The sequence below is a fragment of the Alligator mississippiensis genome, chromosome 3 (assembly GCF_030867095.1).
Source record: "Alligator mississippiensis isolate rAllMis1 chromosome 3, rAllMis1, whole genome shotgun sequence".
In the NCBI taxonomy this organism is placed as follows: domain Eukaryota; kingdom Metazoa; phylum Chordata; order Crocodylia; family Alligatoridae; genus Alligator; species Alligator mississippiensis.
Genome location: NC_081826.1, coordinates 121,349,890 through 121,367,885, shown reverse-complemented (window position 1 = coordinate 121,367,885; position 17,996 = coordinate 121,349,890). Strand labels below are relative to the sequence as shown.

Below are 17,996 nucleotides of genomic sequence, written 5' to 3'. Positions count from 1 at the left end.
ACACCATTTAAAATGTACCCTTTTGATAAGGAAAACCTTTTCAGAAAGCAAATCTTACTGTGTCTTGCTCCCTTGTTTACAATTGTTGAATGAAAAATATTTACTTGTACTATTAGCTCCTTGATCCTGATCCCTTTGATACATTGAGAGACATAGCACATAGTTATCATACAAGTTACAGTTCAGCAGAAGAGAGGAAAACAGATGTGAATATAGAACCCTGAGCCCAGGTGTTTGCAATGATGTGGTACAAATTGCAAAAGGTTTATGTACTGTAAGCTGTAGAGCAAGGGTGGACAAAATGGTACACCTAGCCGATGGCTGGACTCCATTTCCCTGCAGCCCTTGCCCACGTGGCTGCCAGCCACCTCCGTGGAGACTCTGGGAGCAGTGGGGTCATGACAGCGTGGGGTGGCAGAACTAGGGCTCTGCTCTAGCCGCATGGTGTCATGGTCCCACGTTCCTGGTGTCTCCATGGAGACCAGCGGGAAGTGGCGTGGGCAGGCTGCATGGCTGGCCAGGGAGTGGATCCAGGGCCAGGGAGACCTGGGATCTTGCAGTGGTGATAGCACAGGGCTGGAGCCAAGGCAGAGCTGCGATCCACTCCCTGCATGCCCCTGCCCATGGAACCTATGCTTGTTGCAGGAGCCTGCAGGGAGCGGATTGCGTCTCTGCCCAGGCCCTGGCCCTGCACTGTCACCACTGCAAAATCCCAGGTCTCCTGGCCCTGAAGCTGCTCCCTGGCCCTGGTCCCATCCCAGCTGCCTGGCTGTGTGCCCTGCCTGCACGGGTCCCACCGCTGGCTGTGGGTGCAAGGCAGACAGGCTGGGGTGTTGGGGGCTGGGTCTAGTGGTGGCAGCCAGAAGGAGCTGCCATAGCAGGGGCTGCTGGAAAACAGAGTCTACCGCAGGTCTGATCCGACCTGCAGCCTGGACTTTGCACACCCCAGCTATAAAGCATACCTGTAACATAATGAAATGACTGGTACATAACTAGGGCTGTGTTGTTGCCAAAATGATTTCTTCTGTTTTCTGTAAGGATGGTGCTGTTTAAGAAAAGAATGCATATTTAGTCAAATGATATGATTCAGTGAGCATGTCGCCTGGCAAGCATCTCCTGTATTGTTGTCAGATCTATCCTTCTCTTATAAGGTTGATATACCCTGCTGGTCCACTTAAAACCTCAAGTGCATGTAATTTAATTTTCCTTTGGGATGTTAGTGATAAACTTGTCTCATCTTAGAAGTGTGAGACAAATTTCAGACTTTCTTTGGCCTTGCAGTCTTGGCCTCCAAAATGTTGATTGGCTGGGTACTGCCAGTACATCATGTGTAGCTTGTCATGCCCGGTTCATGTGAAAGTGGAAAGCAACAAGCCATCTCTAGAATTGATCCCATTTTCCTGATTGGGAGACATCAGTTCCTTGAGAGACAGCCACATCTTTCTTATTTGAATATTTCACAATCATGCATAAATTAACCTTCTTAACAATGTTGCGTGGTGTGGTAGTACTTTAGACAGTGATGGGCTCCTTAAGCCACTAGAAAAGTAGCTAAGGTGAGTGATGGGTAGTTAATTTTTCTATCTCATCTCAAAACCTTAAAGCTGTGGTGTTGGAAGCCATGAAACTAATTAGGTCCTGTCAATTTCAAGGCTGGTATTAGAGAGGCTCTTTTGAAGAACAAAATGAGATGCCAACAGCTGAGTACACCTTGCATAACAAGGTAATGAGGTGCAAACAGCTGAGCCCCTGCTGCTCCCTGCATGAATTAGCCAAGAAATCAATTGAATTGAATTGAATTGAATCAATTGGCTTAAGAAATCAATTGGATTTGGCAAATGGCTAATGCTGTTTGCTGTATTTAAATGACTGCTCTTGTTACTTGCAAGCATCATAAGGTAACAAATGAAGGCAGGGAGGAATTAAATTACTTTTCTAAAGTCACTGGAAGTCTGGCCAAGTGTCAAGATTTGAACCCAGGTCCCATTTACTGCTCTAACCACATGATATCCCTACCTTAGAAAAATGTTTGGAAATAAATGAAGAGGTTTCCCTGGTGTGTTCTTTTTTTACAGGACACTTAGTAATGTTTTAGTGAGGATATTCCTGAAAAACTACTTCCCCATTTGGAGTACTAAAGTTTCAGCAACTGAGGTGATTTTGCTTTAAAGGACAGTTCCTTCTCTAGTTGTGATTGCAGTAGGAAATACTACTGTGGAAGCACCAAAATCATGTTGATGCAAGTGGTTCTACTGTCTGTCCATCCAGCTTATCAAAAGAACTTGACTTTGTGTGCAGTCCTCTTATACCAGCATTTGGTCCAACCTAATCTAGAGAAAGAGGAGTACAGCTACTCCTCATTTAACGTCGTAGTTACGTTCTTGCAAAATGCAGCTTCAAGCGAAATGATGTTAAGTGAATCCAATTACATCACAGTAGTTACCTACTAGCAGGCAGCGGCCAAACAACATCATTATAACTGAACATTGCGCGACTTTAAACAAGTATGTTCTTTAATAGATCAGTGACGTACTAACAGAACAACATTAACTGAGACGACATTAAGTGAGGAGTACCTGTAGTGGTGGAGAAGGATACAGTATGTGTTGGCACTTGGTTGGCAATCACCTGGACCTGACGATTCTAAGGGCCAGCTGCAAAACCCTATCCCTTTTGCTTTCACATGCTCTCTTGTTCTCATGCAGTCGCTCTTGCATGTGCACCCTCATCTTCTCTGTCCCATACCAAGTAGCCAAGGGGAGTATAATCTGCCTAGCCAGTTTTCTGCTGGGTCAGGCCAAGATAGCAACCCTGACAAGCCATAGAAAGGGGCACTTTGCAGTGTAACCCCATGAGAGGCATGGGAAAGGGAGTTTCAGTCTCTAGGAACATGGTGTTTTTGCCGCTGACAAATATTTCATGCTTGGCCCATGGGAGGGCCACATACTTTTGTATTTTCACCACTTGTTTTTAATATTTGTGTTTATTAAGGTTTTTAAAGTACATACAAAAAATCTCTCTCTCTCCCCCTCCCCAGGCACTTGATAACTGAAATGGGGAATCTGAATGTTTAAAATCATCTAGGTAGCTGGGGGTGGGTTTTATGGAATTCTGCTTTTACATTTTTAGATGCATTGTGGTATGATTTAAGTGATGCATCTTTAAGGTCTGTCAGGAGCACCTAAAATATCTGCATAGATAGCCATATGTGTATTACATTTGTTTAAATTCAGAGTCTTGGGTACAAAGGCTGGTGACTGGAATTTAGAACTAAGGACCTGATCAAATGCTTGCTGATGCAAATAGGAATTTTTAAATTCATTTTAATATAAGCTAGTTTTGTCCCTAAGAATATTACTTGTTTGCTATTCAGGTGCTAAGAGTTTCTACAACCATGCCAATACGTTCAAGTGCATCTGCAAAGAACCACATATGTTTCAATGTACCTCTTTCTTCTTCTTGCAGTGGGACCTTGTTTGTGAATCTTCCTGGAAAGTCCACATTGCAAAATTCTCCCTACTGGTAGGATTAATCTTTGGCTACTTAATAACAGGATGTATAGCTGACTGGTAAGTGAAGATCTGTTAATGCTATCTAACTTTAAATAAATAAATATGCTATATGTATCTAGATTTTTTTCCTTAGTTTACTATTAATGAAGAAAATGCTTATGAAAGGTACAAAGCTCTGAAGAGAGTAGTATGAGTTGACCCTTTGAAACTGTTTTAATTGCAAAATGAGAACAAAATATTTAAATTCAAATTTTCATTGTTGATATACTTTATTACTGGTAGAATGCTAAAGCAAAATTAAATATTTTCCAATTCATTAAAAACTAAGCCTGTTTGAGATGGTAACAATCTCTAGTGTCTACCCAAATGGGTATTAATGTCAGAAATGATTACTTATTCCTTTATGTTGGTGATAATGTCAGCTCCTGTTCAGCCCAATGATGCATCTGATTTAAAAATAAACAAAAAAACCCCAACCTTTTTTAAGCCTTTCAGTTGCTCGTCTGTTTTTTAAAGTTAGTTATTAATCATTCCTCTAGTAGTGGGCTCTGGCATCTTAATACTGAAGTGCTTGAGTTTCAAAGGGGGTTCATTCCTTTGGATTAATGGGGGATGGGAGCATTGGCAGATGTCCCAACTACTCTCCAGAGTCTCCAGTTGTGTAAATTTTTGTGGGGGTTTTTTTGGTTTTTGTTTTTGCAACATTATTTTAACTGTCACAGCTACAAAGGAAAAACTTCAAAACGTGACCTCAGGGATAACACCTGGAGGTTGCAGAAAGCCTGAAACAATAGCTCTCTGGCCTGAGCTGTCCCAGTCATTGAGTCTCAGTGCTGTGGTCACTGTTGATACTTTACATGGCAACATGCTATCTATTTCAGAATAATTTTGATATGATGCATTCTTATTTGCAGTCTCTGGGTTTGTTATGAATCACGTTTAGGTGTTTGCATACCTCACATTACTGATACTGTGCGGCACCCTGAGAAGGGCTTTGCTGCATTCCAGCAGCCTGCGGTACCCTGGTTGAGAATCACTGGTATATTAGATCAGCCACACCAAAAGGGCCTTATAAATAGTGATTTACAAGCCAACAGAAAAAATAGGACAGGACCAGTCCCTGGGCCCAATTCAGTACACAAAATTGATCCATGGTCCTGATCCAGGATATGGGGCTGCAGCATCTAGGCTGTGGAGCTCTCCGTGGGGCTGGAAATTTGGTGGCATGAGTAGCGTTAATTGCTGGGGCTCTAGGAATCCCCACCAAATTTTTGGACCTGTTTGGAGCCCTGTGGACCAGATGACACAGCTCTACATGTCAGATTGGACCTGGTGGCCATATCTTGGTCCCCCCCGCTCTAACTGCTGGATGCATGGCAATGTGCCCAAATCTATTCAGCCAATGAGCTAAGTAAGAAGGGTATATTAAGGGAGGCTTTGGTTCTGTTTCTGTGGGCTCATTCGTGAGGAAGGTCTGTGGAAGAAAGAGCCATGAACATGTGGTGACCTGTGTGGCCCTAAATTTGAATAAACTATTTGCACCTACAACGAGCGTGGTGTAAAGAGCAACATTAGGTTCTAATATGCAGTGGTGAATCCCCTGCTGATGACATCCTTCCATAGCCATGCTTTTCATTGGGTGCAGTACACTATCAGAACTAAATTCTGCCTCAGTGCCAGAGCAACATGAATATGTTTGCTTGATTTGGTGCTGCTTTCAGTTTTCTACAAATGTCAACATTCACATGTTAAATATACACACTGTATGTCTCCCACACTTTGCCCTTAACACAATTTCCCTTTTCACAACAGTGAATGTCTCAGTGTTAGACGGGTGTATCTCCTTGGGCATTTGGGCATATGGTTTGCCAGTTGCAAGAGGGTCCATGGTTGCTTGCATCCTTTGTCCTTGTTTATCTGTGCAGACAAACTTGAACTGAGTGTGTGCACATCCTTTAGCCTGCTGTGTATGGACATCCCTGTGATTTAGAAGTCTTTAAGTGTTGCATTTTGAAGTGCTCAGCTTTACAACTGGGGGAGTGCATCTACACAAGATGTTTACTGTGGAGCTGACTAATTAGCTCCTCAGTAAAGTATCACTATCTACATAATTAGCCCTATTAGGCTGCAGTAAACTAATTAACTCCACTGTAGGTTAGTACTTGTAAACACTATGGCAGCATTATTTACTGCACTGCAACACGTTGTAGATGCTGATGGGGCTGGCTGGGGCATGAGAGTGCTTCAGGGCAGGGCTGCCTGATGGCTAGCCCTTGCCCTGAAACACCTATGTGTCCCTGCCAGCCTGTATACAGCACATTGAACGGGGTCAGATCAGCAGGCTGACACCCTGGGTCCCCTGCCAGCCAGGGTTGCTCTGACCTGGATCAACATGCTGCAGTCCTGGACACATGAGTAAACACAGCGCCCAGGAGTAATAAATTCAGGTGAGAACTGTACCAGAGTTTATTGCTTTGCATTAATAGCATGTGTAGATGTGTCCAAGGATGTTGTTGCTGTGGAAGTACCATGTGTTTCCATTTCCAACAATAGCTTCTCTGCAAAAGAAAGTATTTTGAGTCCAGCAACTGTAAGCCAGAAAATCATTTATCAAGAGATAAAGGCTCTTCTGTGATATTTTACTTCATAGTATCAAAACATTTTCTTGATAAATTAGATCACTACAATGAGAGTCAGTTTCTTTGAGGTTTGGCATTGAGTACACTATTGTAGCTTTTCAAAGATGTTGGCAAGTCTGGTGCTGGAAGGAGGCACAGATCATTCCAGGTTACAGTGGGCATACCTGTTCATATCTGGATTTCACCAGATAGGAGGCGCTTGGATCTCTTTATTGTCTGTAAAGGATAAAGCATTTATTGTACTTGGATTTTACTGGGCATAGTTAAATATGCTGTATATACACATTATGTATTATTTTCCTTTTATATGACTTCCTTTTTGTTTTCATCAGAGTATTATGAAAGGAGGTAAAGGTCAACATTTTGCTTACGTTTTTTAGGGCCCCTTTATGATATTTTGTATCAAATTGATGGTGTCAAGCTATCCACTATCTTTGTATATATTCAGGCTAGAAATGTTGGTTTCCTTCTTTCTTTCAACTGGATGATCTTCATTAGCACCCATACGTGCTTGGATAGTCCTAGGGCTTAGAGGTTGCAAGTTTGAGGCCATAGCAAAAGAGCTCATTGCATGGCCTGTCAGATTCCAGTGAATCCATAAATTCTGCTAAATACCTTGTCACACAAGGCCATGAAGGGAGGAAGGATTTGTACTACAAGCCAAGATGTACTTGCCTTTTACTCCAGCTGAGTAGAAAATGACTGCTTACTCTTAAGAGCGGATAACCCCTGACAGAAAAAAAAAGACGTATCTGGTGTTTCTATAAGTTTTGATTTTGAAGCTATATTTAGGCAACAGAACAGAGTAGAAATGGGCAAAATCAAAAGTCTTCCTAGCTTTGTAGTTGGACAGAAGATCGATGTCAGGCTTCTGATGAGAATTCTTAACACTTCTTATACTTTTTATGTATAAGGGACTTTTGCAAATGTCAGTTATTATGAATTACAGGTTTAAGATTATGAATTTGCAGCTTTGTCTTGGGGAGAGGATGCAAAATTCTTTCCAAGATCTCAAATGACACCAAGATCGTCACTGTTTGGGACAAGGGGTTTGTTTTGAGCTGTAGTCTGTCTAATCCCTGGAAGTGTAGCATGCAAGATGTACATAATGTTATTTCCTCTCTTTGTGTTTGAAAATATTTGTTCTCAATGCAGCTGCACACTGCTGTGGAAATAGTATTTGATTCTCCTCCCAAGCGCAAAAACAGCATGCTAACCAAGAGGTCATCCATAATGTTTAATTGGATTTGTAATACTGATTAAGAACCGCCTGCCTTGACCTGGCTGCCCTGAACATGCCTAATGGTACCTTCTAGTTTAAAAATATCTGCAGTATTACTGCAGATGAGTTACAGCTCTTTGCAGGAGGGGTCAAAGAGTCTGATGCTACAGTTAAAACCTATTTAGTGCACTTGCTGTCTTAGAAAAGGCCATAAACTAATTTACTTGCATGTGACTTTCAGAAAATAGTGTGAATTCCATGTAAAGTATGATGAATTTTCCAGTGAGGTCTTTCAATTTCCCTAAATCTTAAAATTATATTCAGAAAAAAATCCACTTTCCCTTCTCTCTTCTCAACACCCAGCCATGGTCTTTATTGCTCTTATTCCATCTTAAATAAAGCAAAGCATCCTTCTGATCACTGGTGCATGTATGCAGTACATTTCATTGTTGCCTGGTAACCAGCAACATCTGAGTAAAAGACCTAATAGAAGTGTTAAGTACATTTGAGACCTGATTAAACTATAGGACTTTGATCTGGAGGATAATGCCTAGCTTCTGCTTTCTTCGCAGTGCATATTGGTTCTTTCCATATCTGCCGTGTCATGCTTGGCACAAACCCCTAAATTCTGTTGCAACATTAGCTTATCTTTTCTGTGAATTATTCTTCATCCTGATTCCTACGTGCACTCACAGTTGTGGGCTCATAATTGAAAGTCATTATTAAAATGTAGCATGTCCAACTTATCAGGGACTATTTTTTTGTGCTTTTCACTATGCTCCTCAAGCAGCATGGCTCTATGCCTTGGCAGTTGCAGCATTGACCAGATAGTCTGGCCTCATAACCTTCTTCTCTCAATGTATTCCAAGGGAAAGGGCTGATTGTAGTTAACTTCGGGTCTTCAGCTTGGTAGCTCCCCAAATCTGGTTTGCCATTTTGTTTGTTTGCTTTACTTGTAGTTCAGAAGGCTCCTGACTTGCAAATCTCCTCCATCCAGTTATGAGATGGATTCCAGTTCTAGCTCGGTATCTAGCTTCATGGGAGGGTACAGAGATTGTGCACTGGAAACCAGTCATTTCTGTCTTGTGGAGAAGGTTGGAGAGCATTGGCAGCTGCTGGCATATCTGGATAGAGCAGGGAGGTGAAACCAATGGGCAGGCGGGTATCTGGCCACAATAATGCAGACTTCTGCAGCAGGTTGTAAAAATCCCCCCAGCTATGAAATTTGGGGTGTTGAAGGAGATGAATGGAGCAAATCATTCCTTATGGAAGGGTTGTATGCAGGCTTTCTGAAGACCTGGGACTGTGATACCATTTTACATTTGTCTCACATTTTTGAAGGTCTCTTCATAACAGTGAGAATGAGTTTCTCTTGTAGGGTTGAGAAATCATGTGAGATTCTGGAGCACGAGTCTGTGGGGAAAAGAAAATGTCTTTGGTAAATGTAGTGGCTGCAGAATATGGAGAGCAAAATAGCTATATGAACCTTAAAAATCTTGTCTTCCTGGGAGGCTTATATTAATCTAATGATACCCCTGCCATAGAAAAATAGGCATTTGTTTCACTTACATATGTTAAATCTCCCATCCTAAGATTTTTTTTTTTATGGCTTGCTCTTTATTGCAGTTCACACGTGGTTTACTTTCACATTTTGAAATGACTCTTAGGTCAAATAATGATACAGCTAGCAAGTGGTGTTTCCCTTAAGCTTTTCATAAATGCATTTGTCAGTGAAATCTTTACAAGACCTACCAGAGCTATAATATAATTTAATAAGCGAATAAATGAGAAACGTGTTCAAAAAGTACTGGCTGCTATTAAAAACTGGAAGCAGCATTTGGGATGAACTGTGTAATTTGTTTCTTTTTATATGCTAATAATATCTTCTGAAAGATAAAATATTCTAGTGTTCTCTCTATATTGGGTTTTAACACTGTTTTCCCTTGCTGCCTTCCTGGTTTTAGGGTTGGTCGACGGCCAGTTCTCCTCTTCTCTGTCATATTCATTCTGATATTTGGACTGACTGTGGCACTCTCAGTGAATGTGACAATGTTCAGCACACTCAGGTTTTTTGAGGGGTTTTGCCTGGCTGGAATAATCCTCTCCTTGTACGCACTGCGTGAGTATTCCCTTTGTAAATCATCCCAAATGTATTTTGCTTTAAATATGTAGCCTGATCTATGTTATGTTTCCTGCAGCATCTCTTTCAAGAGGTTTATACGAGAAAAAAAAGATATTTTAAGATCTTGTTTAGTCTATGGTTTTGTGCTGAAATAGGGATATTATTATTATTTATTTCTTGAGTTGTTGGAGAACAGCCTGTGCCACAAATATGTTTATGAGTTTGTGTATCTCCACACATAAGGATTAAATAACGCTTAGTCTTTATTTTTTTAAACCTGGGAGTTGCCTGTTCTGTTACAGCTGCTTTCAGGACAGTTCAAAATGTTTGAATTCTTTAAAATATTCTCAAAAACCTTGCATCTGTGTCAGTATGTTTGCTGGCACTGATATGTCCTTGATATTTGTAGCAACATTTTATTCTTCTTTGGGAACTTAAAGGCAAATAAAAATACAAATGAAATAGAGCAAAAATTTGAAAGGGGAAGTCTCATGCTTTTCCATTTTTTTTTTTTTTTTTTTTTTTTTTTTTAAGCTGGATGAAAATCATGTGAGAAAGTAATGCGCTCTCATTGTAATATCTGGAGAGTGCTCCCAGGTCATTTGGCGAACTTGCTAGCCAAGTTTTTTGAAAGCTGCACTTTAAGGAGGTCAGGTTTTCAGAAAGTATGTGCTCAGCACTTTTCAACATTTCAAGTCCCTTTTTGTCATTTGGAGTTGAATACATATTACACAGATGCATATAAAAGTAGTGACTTCTAAAAAACATTGTGTGCTGATTTTCTTGATTAGAAAGTTCAGTTGTTTAAGGAAAGCTTTAAATGATGATTTCCAGTTAAATATCTCTCTTCAACTTGGTTTAGTTAGGATACAAAAAATAGCATGACAGAGAGAATCCCTAAGTTTGGTATTTTCAAAAATCTTGCTTTGCAGGAGCTATTTTGGAATAAAAGGAAAGAGATTCACATTTTTTAGGAGCCAGACAAGCTATTTCTGTTGTCAGCTGTGCCCACTGATGGGATGCAGTTCATACAACACACAGCATAACCATGTGCATAATTAACAGCTAGTGAGAGGAAAAGTAACACGCTTTTTCTTTTTATTTCCTGCACTGGAAAAAGTAGATCCTGGACCTGTTCAGACATACAAAATATTTTATTGACTTCCTGTATTAAAGCTAATGGTGTTTAGGCCAGCTGGATTTTGCAGTATCTCCAATTTGACCATTATTAAGTTGCTTCCTGGTGTTGGGTTGCTCTATGTTTTGTGTTTTAGGTTTCACAGAGGAGTGACAATGTGACTTATGATTTTGTTCAGTGTTTCAGTACTCCATAATCATGTATGTAGTATCCAGCATAGATTTTTCTTTTTCTTTTGTCTTTGGTCATATAAGTCGAACCGTAACTATGCATCAGAAAATACAAATCAAGTGCCATTTTGAGGACAGTATATAAACCTGAATTACTATGACGTATTTGGAATACTCATAGCTTAAATGTGTCATGCTATTTTATGTTGTAGAATGGAAAGCAAAAGCCCCAACCCTTTCACCAGGTGGTTTCGATCCAGCACCCAGGGCCGGTGCGGCGGGCATGGTCTGGCCATGTGGAGGAGGGCAGGAGAGCAGCCCGGCCTGAGGTGGGCTGCAGTTGGGCCCCACAGAGAAGGGACTTAACCTGTCCAGCAGTGTGAAGGGGGCATGACTTAGCCCTGGGGGTGGGCCTTGGCCCAGCCCCAACGTGGCCCTGCAGGGGAAAATGGGGTGCGATCTGGCCCCAACTTGGCCCCATGGGAGGAAGGAGGCATGGCTTGGCTCTGACCAGGTACGCAGGGCTTGGAGTTTGGGTTTTGGGCCGGGTTGGGGTATGTTAATGCCCACTGCACCCCCACTGCCAAATTTCCTGACCCATGGGGAGCCCTGCAGACAGATGCAGTGGCTCCACAGGCTGTGTTTGGCCCACAGGCTGGAGGCTGATCACCTTGCATTAGAGTAAACTTCAGTTGCTGATTGTGATCCTTAAAACTGCCCACGAAGGAAAAATGTCCTTTGCAAAGGAAGAACAGGTACAGTTTTTTTTTCCTCGGTTCACAATTGATTCTTGCACAAATCATTCTACATCGTTACTCAAGGGTAGGAAGGACACACTGACTAATTGGCTTCATTACTTTGCTCACCTTGGTAGCTTTTGTACAGATGAGCCCTAACCAGCATGTCACGTCTGAGCATCCTCAAGCCTGTGTCTGCACCTGTCTTAAACCCACATTGTTAGCCAGTGGATGTTCATTGGAACTAATGTCCAGTTATCTGTTCTGCTGTAGTGTGTGATAATGTGACTTCATCCACCTAGTGGTATGTAGTGTGACATGTCTGCTCTCAACTTTACAAACAGTGGAGACTATTTGGATGAAATATATTTTGTTGGAAAATGCTGATTTAATTGGAATTAACAGGTGGTTTTTTTTTTTATTGGAGCATAACAGTGTTGGTGAAATCTTCATTGGGAATTGGTTTCTTGGGTCCAGAGTGAAACATCTGATCAAAACCAGCAAGCTCATTGTCCTGAAATAGAGTTTCTACTCATTTTTTATGTGGTAAATCTGTTCACATCTGTACTGTGCCTAATTAGGAGCAAGGACTTAAACCTCTTCATTCCAGGTTTGTGCCCCAACCACTGGGATTTAAAGTCAGATTTGTTTTTTCTCTCTGGCCCTATGAACAATTAATTATCATGCAGAGAGAAAAAGTTTGAATGGGAGATACTGATACAGGCCCATCCAATAGTTACAAGTAGCCTGTGGCTGTTGCACTTACCTGAGATGTCGGAGAATGAGAGAGAGAGAGAGGACTTGAGCCTGAGTCTGTCATGGCCATTGACCAGCAAGTTGCTAACTGCTGCTGGGCTCCCATACAGATGGGTGAGTGGGTACATTCTGGGTGTAGATGCCTGCATTCATCCCCACTGCAAGAAAAATAACAAATGGTCAATGTTATTATCCATATTATCCTTCTTCCAGTGACCTCATTTCCTTTAACTGGATCTCTACTGCTCCAGATTTCCTGAATGGCTCCCCGAGCACAACAATGGGAAATGGAAAGTTTGATCTACATAATAACTGTGACTAGGTGAGCTGGGTCCCAGTTCCTAGTGTTGCTGTGGAGGAATAAACTATACAGGGTTGAACAGTGCACAGGAGTAATTGGCTAAGGATCTTGTTTACGATGTGTTGAGCTTACTAGTTATCATTGGATTTATTGCTTGCCTAAGGGAAATTGTAAATAACCATCTCAGATGCTTTGGGAATGGGAATAGTACCAAAGTGTGTTAAAATTAAAACACAGGGCTACTAAGTTTGGGGGGAGGGGGTTGCCTTATGAGGCATTTGGAGTGGTGGAATCAGAATAGCTAATGACTCTTTCTTCCCCAATCCTCCTAATATGTATAATGATTGGAAGTACTCACATCTTTGAAAGGACAGGGGTTAGACTGATTTACCTGTGTTCTGCTGCTTGTTCCACTGTTTTTGTTTTTGAATACATGTTGTGAAAGGCCCTGGGATGCCTGTAGCTAATGAATGCTGTAGCCTGATTAGAGCTGGTTGGGCATTTGCAGATGAAACCTGTTAATTTGTTGGAAACCATTTATTTATTAAAGCTGATAATTTTTGTAGACTGTGTTCTTGGAACTCTTGTCATAGGGGAAGTTTCTCAGGTCTAGGATGGGACTTCTGGTCAGAACAACAGACAGCTGCATACTTGCCTGGGGTGTGAAAGACCCAGATTCAAGAGCCTGGTCTGACTTGGGTGGGGAAGGGACATGACCTCAGGTCTCATATGCAGGTCCCCCAGCCCTTGGGCTGCAGTGTATTGGGGAGAGGTGAACAGGGTGTTGTGGAAAGGGATGGTGTGTGTATGTTGTTGTTTTCAAGGAAACTCTGTAAGTATCTATTTTATCCTGATGAGGAATAGGAAAACTTTGGCAATCTCAGGCAGACGAGTTCTGGAAAGGAAATGGTCTGGCTGAGGTTGCTGCATGTGGTGCTATATGTATATGTTACAGAGAAAAACAAACATGCTCTCTGTCAGGAAACACCCTGGGAGGGGGAAACAGATGCTGATGCACCACTTTCAGCAACTGCAGCGTACCTCATGCTGGAGACATTAGTTGTGGTAAGCTGGCTGGAGTCCCTCCTGGGTTTGCTAAACAGGTTTCTCCAGGATTGTAGCAGCCCTTGTCGGGGGAAGTGGGGGATGCCGAGATCAAAACTCCTCCACTGGAGGGGGAGAAAATGAAGCAGGAGACAGGCAGAGAGTGTTGGGGTGCAGTTTGAGCCCAGGGTTCATATGGTGTTTTGGGCAAGGCAGGGAAGATTAATTTAAGTCCTTTTCTATTCATAGAATCATAGAGAAGTAGGGCTGGAAGGGACCTCTAGAGGTCATTTAGTCATCAGCCCCCTGCCTGAGGAAGGATCATTCCTATCCAAACCATCCCAAGCAAATCCCTGTGTAACGTATACTAAAACTATACAGGCAATGCTGCCACACAGCCACAAAGCATAGCTCCCTAACCTGCCAGTGGTAAAGCAGGGAGACAGTGATGGTCAGTGTCCTGCTGCTGCAAGGATTGTTAAAATATGCTTGAGAGATTCAAGATGGCCATGCACCCCACTACAGAGGAAGGCAAAAACTCCCAGAGGCATACCAGTCTGACTATGGGGTAAAATTTCTTCCTGACCCCAAATGTGGTGATCGGTTTGCCCCTGAGTAGAGGGGCAAGACCCAATAGCTGGGAACCTCTGGGTTTTAGTCCCTGCAGGAGCACTGGCATACCTCAGACAGAATCCCCAGTCCTGGCTGCAGCCAACACCCAGTGCTTCTGAAGAAGGCAGAAAAAAATGTGAAGCTCAAAACTGTATTCAGTAACTCTAGATGAGGTCTAACCAGTGCCAAGTAGAGAGCCACTATGACCTCTAATATATTGCACCTAATGCCCCTATTCATGTAGTCCAAAACTGCATTTGCCTTTTGGGTGGCTGAGTCATGTTCCAGACTCATGCTGAGCCTGTGATCCACCAAGACTTCTAGTTCTTTCTCTGCAGTCCTGTCATCCAGCCAGCTGTCACCCATCTTGTATTTGTGTTTTTAATGATTCCTCTCGTGGTGTACCACCTTGCATTTATCAGCATTTATCCTGGAGGCTCCAGCCCAACTTTCCAATCTGTCAAGATCATTCTGAATTACACTCCTGCTCTCCAGGGTGTTCGCAATCCTTCCCATTTTGTGTTGTCTGCAGATTTGCTCAAGACACTCTCTATTCCAGCATTCAAACAGCACTGGGCCCAGGACAGACTTCTGTGGGATTCCACTTGAAACCTCCTGCCATGCTGACATGGATCCATTTATAATTACCTTTTACTTAGGGTATTGAGCCAGTTGTCTCTCCACCTTATAGTAGTTTTATCTTGCCTACTTTTCTCTAATTTGTTTATGAGAAGGTCATGTGAGACTTAGTCAGAAGCCTTGCTGAAATCCAAATACACTATATCCACATCATTCCCTTCATCCACCAAACTAGCTACCTTATCAGAGAAGGAGATCAAGTAATTGGCATGATTTGTTGTTATTATGTTGTGTCCTTTCTGTGAAGATTAAATTGTTCTTTGTTTTAATTGGGTTGTTCTGGGTGTTGGATACTCAGATCTGGTCTCTGTTCTTAAAGGGGAGAAGGACAAGTCACAGAACCCACTTGGGCCTGTAGAGTAAGCCTGCTTGAGGCACTTAGCACTATAATCCAGCACCAGTTGAAGAACAGAACAATTGAGATTCCATCTTAGAAAGGTAAAGTCCCTTTACCTTTCTAAGGCCTGATGTTCAAAGGATGCAGTCTGAGAAGATCCGAGGAAGGGGGACCAAGGACCAGCTAGCCTAGAACTTGGTTGGTATGTCTATCTGGTGCAGCAGGAGCTCTCATGAGCTCCAGAACTGGGAGTAGTATAGCTGAGTTGGCATGGGGCTGCCATGCTAATACCGCTGCCCTGGTTCTGGTCCTGGAGCTAATGCACACAGTGGGTTAACATAGGGTATCTCTGTGTGGTGATGCCTTGCCCTGCATAGATTTCTTCTTGTCACGCATGCATACATCACTCTTCAGTCTGTATCTGTAAACTTTCAGCAGCCACAGGTGAATCTGCTCACTTGCTTCCTCTCTCTCTGTGTCCCTTTCCCCTCCCTACCCAAAGTATTATGAATTGGTCCACTTGTCATCCTCCCCAGATTTAGTTGTATGGAACAGAGGATGCTCAGCAAATGTGAAAGCAACTGAGTAGGTGATGGAGCAGAGGACATTGATTACTTTTTGCCTCTGACACCAATTCCTAGCTTTAGATCATTTAGCCTTATAAAGACATTGCTGTGACCCCATGGGGTTAAGCTTAGTGTGCAGGCCCCACCTCTTCTTGTAACTTCAGTGCCTTGGTAGATGGGGAAAATGGGGTGAAAGCTCAGATGCAGCAATTAACTTTGCCTGGGATGTTTCATTAGGATTCCACGTAGGTTCAGGGTCAGATGCCTTGGAGTCACTTGCAGGGTGAAGACGCATGGCACTCCCTGTGTGACTGTTTGTCTTATTGTTAAAATGCCAGGGCACATCACATGCCATATTCATTAAGAGGTCACTGGCCTCCCAGGCAAAAGATGTGGAAGGAGAAAATATATTTCTGCCAAGTAGAGCTGGTGGTGTCTCGGTAGTGGTGGAGAACACCATTTGTCCTTATCTCTCATCAGAGCATTTTATGCTCTTACAAGGAAAGTAATACTGTTTGCAGTTCCTCCCTTATAGAGTCCTGAAGTGAAGAGCAGAGTTGGAAAGCTGCCTAATGGGGCACAGGGCAAAGCAAATGGAACAGGAAACTAAAAACAGTATGGCAAGAGACCACTTAAAATGGAGTTCTGCTTCGAGCCCTCTCTGTGGCCACCTAAGCTTTCCTGATTTTTTTGTGACTTTACTATAGTAGGAAGTATCATAGAAAATTAGGGCTGGAAGGAACCTTCGTAGGTCATCTTGTCCAACCCCCTGCTCAAAGCAGGACCATCCCCAACTAGATCATTCCAGCCAGGGCTTTGTGAAGCTGGGCCATAAAAACTTCCAAGGATGGAGATTTCGCCACTTCTCTATGTCAGCATTTCTCAACCTGTGGGTCACGACCCAGAAGTGGGTCTCAAGAAAATATGGAAGGGTTGCAAACAAACTTTAAAAATGGTTTTTTCCTTCAAAGGAGAAAAAACATGGGAAACCATGGCTTTTCCCTTGCAGGCTGGCAGAGTTCCAGCCTGTGAGGGGCTGCTTGCCCCCCTCTCCACCCCACACACTGGGAGGCCTGGTGGCAATGGGTCGGGACTAGCCATCCATGTTTACAAATGGATCCTGGTACAAAAAGGTTGAGAATCACTGCTCTAGGTAACCTGTTTTAGTGTTCTACCACCTTCCTAGTGAGAGAGTTTTTCCTAATATTCAACTTTAACTTCCCTTGCTGCAACTTGAGACCATTGCTCCTTGTTCTGTCATCTGTCACCACTGAAAGCAGTGGTGCATCCTCTTTTAAACCCCTGTTCAGATAGATAAAAGCTGCTATCAAATCCCCTTTAGTCTTTTCTTCTGCAAACTAAATACACCCAGTTTATAGAATCATATAAAGTTAGGGTTGGAAGGGACTTCAGGAGGTCATCTAGTCTAACCCCCTGCTCAAAGGAGGACCAGCCCCAACTATATCATCCCAGCCAAAGCTTTGTCTAGCCAGGTTTTGAAAACCCCCAAGGATGGAGCTTCCACCACCTCTCTGGGTAACCTGTTCCAGTGTTTTACTATCCTCCTAACGAGAAAATTATTTCTAATATCTAACCTAAACTTCCCTTGCTGCAACTTGAGACCATTACTCCTTGTTCTGTCAAACTTTTTTTTTTTTTTAAGATTATCATGATCAATGCTTGCACTCCACTTGATACCGGCTGCCAGCTAGACATTGAGCCACTGATTGCTATCCATTGAATCCAACAATCCAGCCAGCTTTCTATCTACTTCACAGTCCACTCACCCAACCCACACTCCCTCAGCTTGCTTGCAAAGAATGCTGTTAGAGATGGTATCAAAAGCCTTGCTAAAGTCAAGGTATATTATGTACACTACTTGACTGGCTCTGTGGATGCAGGGAACGTCATCATAGAAGGCAATCAGGTTGATCAGGCATGACTTGCCCTTGGTGAATCCATGCTGACTGTTCCAAATCACTTTCTTCTCCTCCAAGTGCTTAGAAATGGATTCTTTGAGGACCTGCTCCATGACTTTTTCCAGGGACTGAGGTGAAGCAGACTAGTCTATAGTTCCCTGGATCCCTCTTCTTCCCTTTCTTAAAGTTGGGCACTATATTTGTCCTTTTCCAAACTTCTGGGACCTCCCCTGATCCCCATGAGTTCTCAAAGGTAATGGCCAGCAGCTCTGCTATCACATC

At 42.7% G+C, this 17,996-nt stretch overlaps 1 protein-coding gene across 2 annotated transcripts in view; it reads left to right on the top strand.

Moving 5' to 3' along the window:
• SLC22A23 (solute carrier family 22 member 23) overlaps nucleotides 1-17,996 on the top strand; it is a 188,363-nt gene that overhangs the window by 30,647 nt on the left and 139,720 nt on the right. For both annotated transcript variants that reach the window (XM_006263463.4, XM_019490526.2), the window contains exons 2-3: nucleotides 3,466-3,569; nucleotides 9,338-9,492. In XM_006263463.4, the coding sequence (XP_006263525.4) occupies nucleotides 3,466-3,569; nucleotides 9,338-9,492 (259 nt within the window). The remainder of the gene's footprint in view (nucleotides 1-3,465; nucleotides 3,570-9,337; nucleotides 9,493-17,996) is intronic.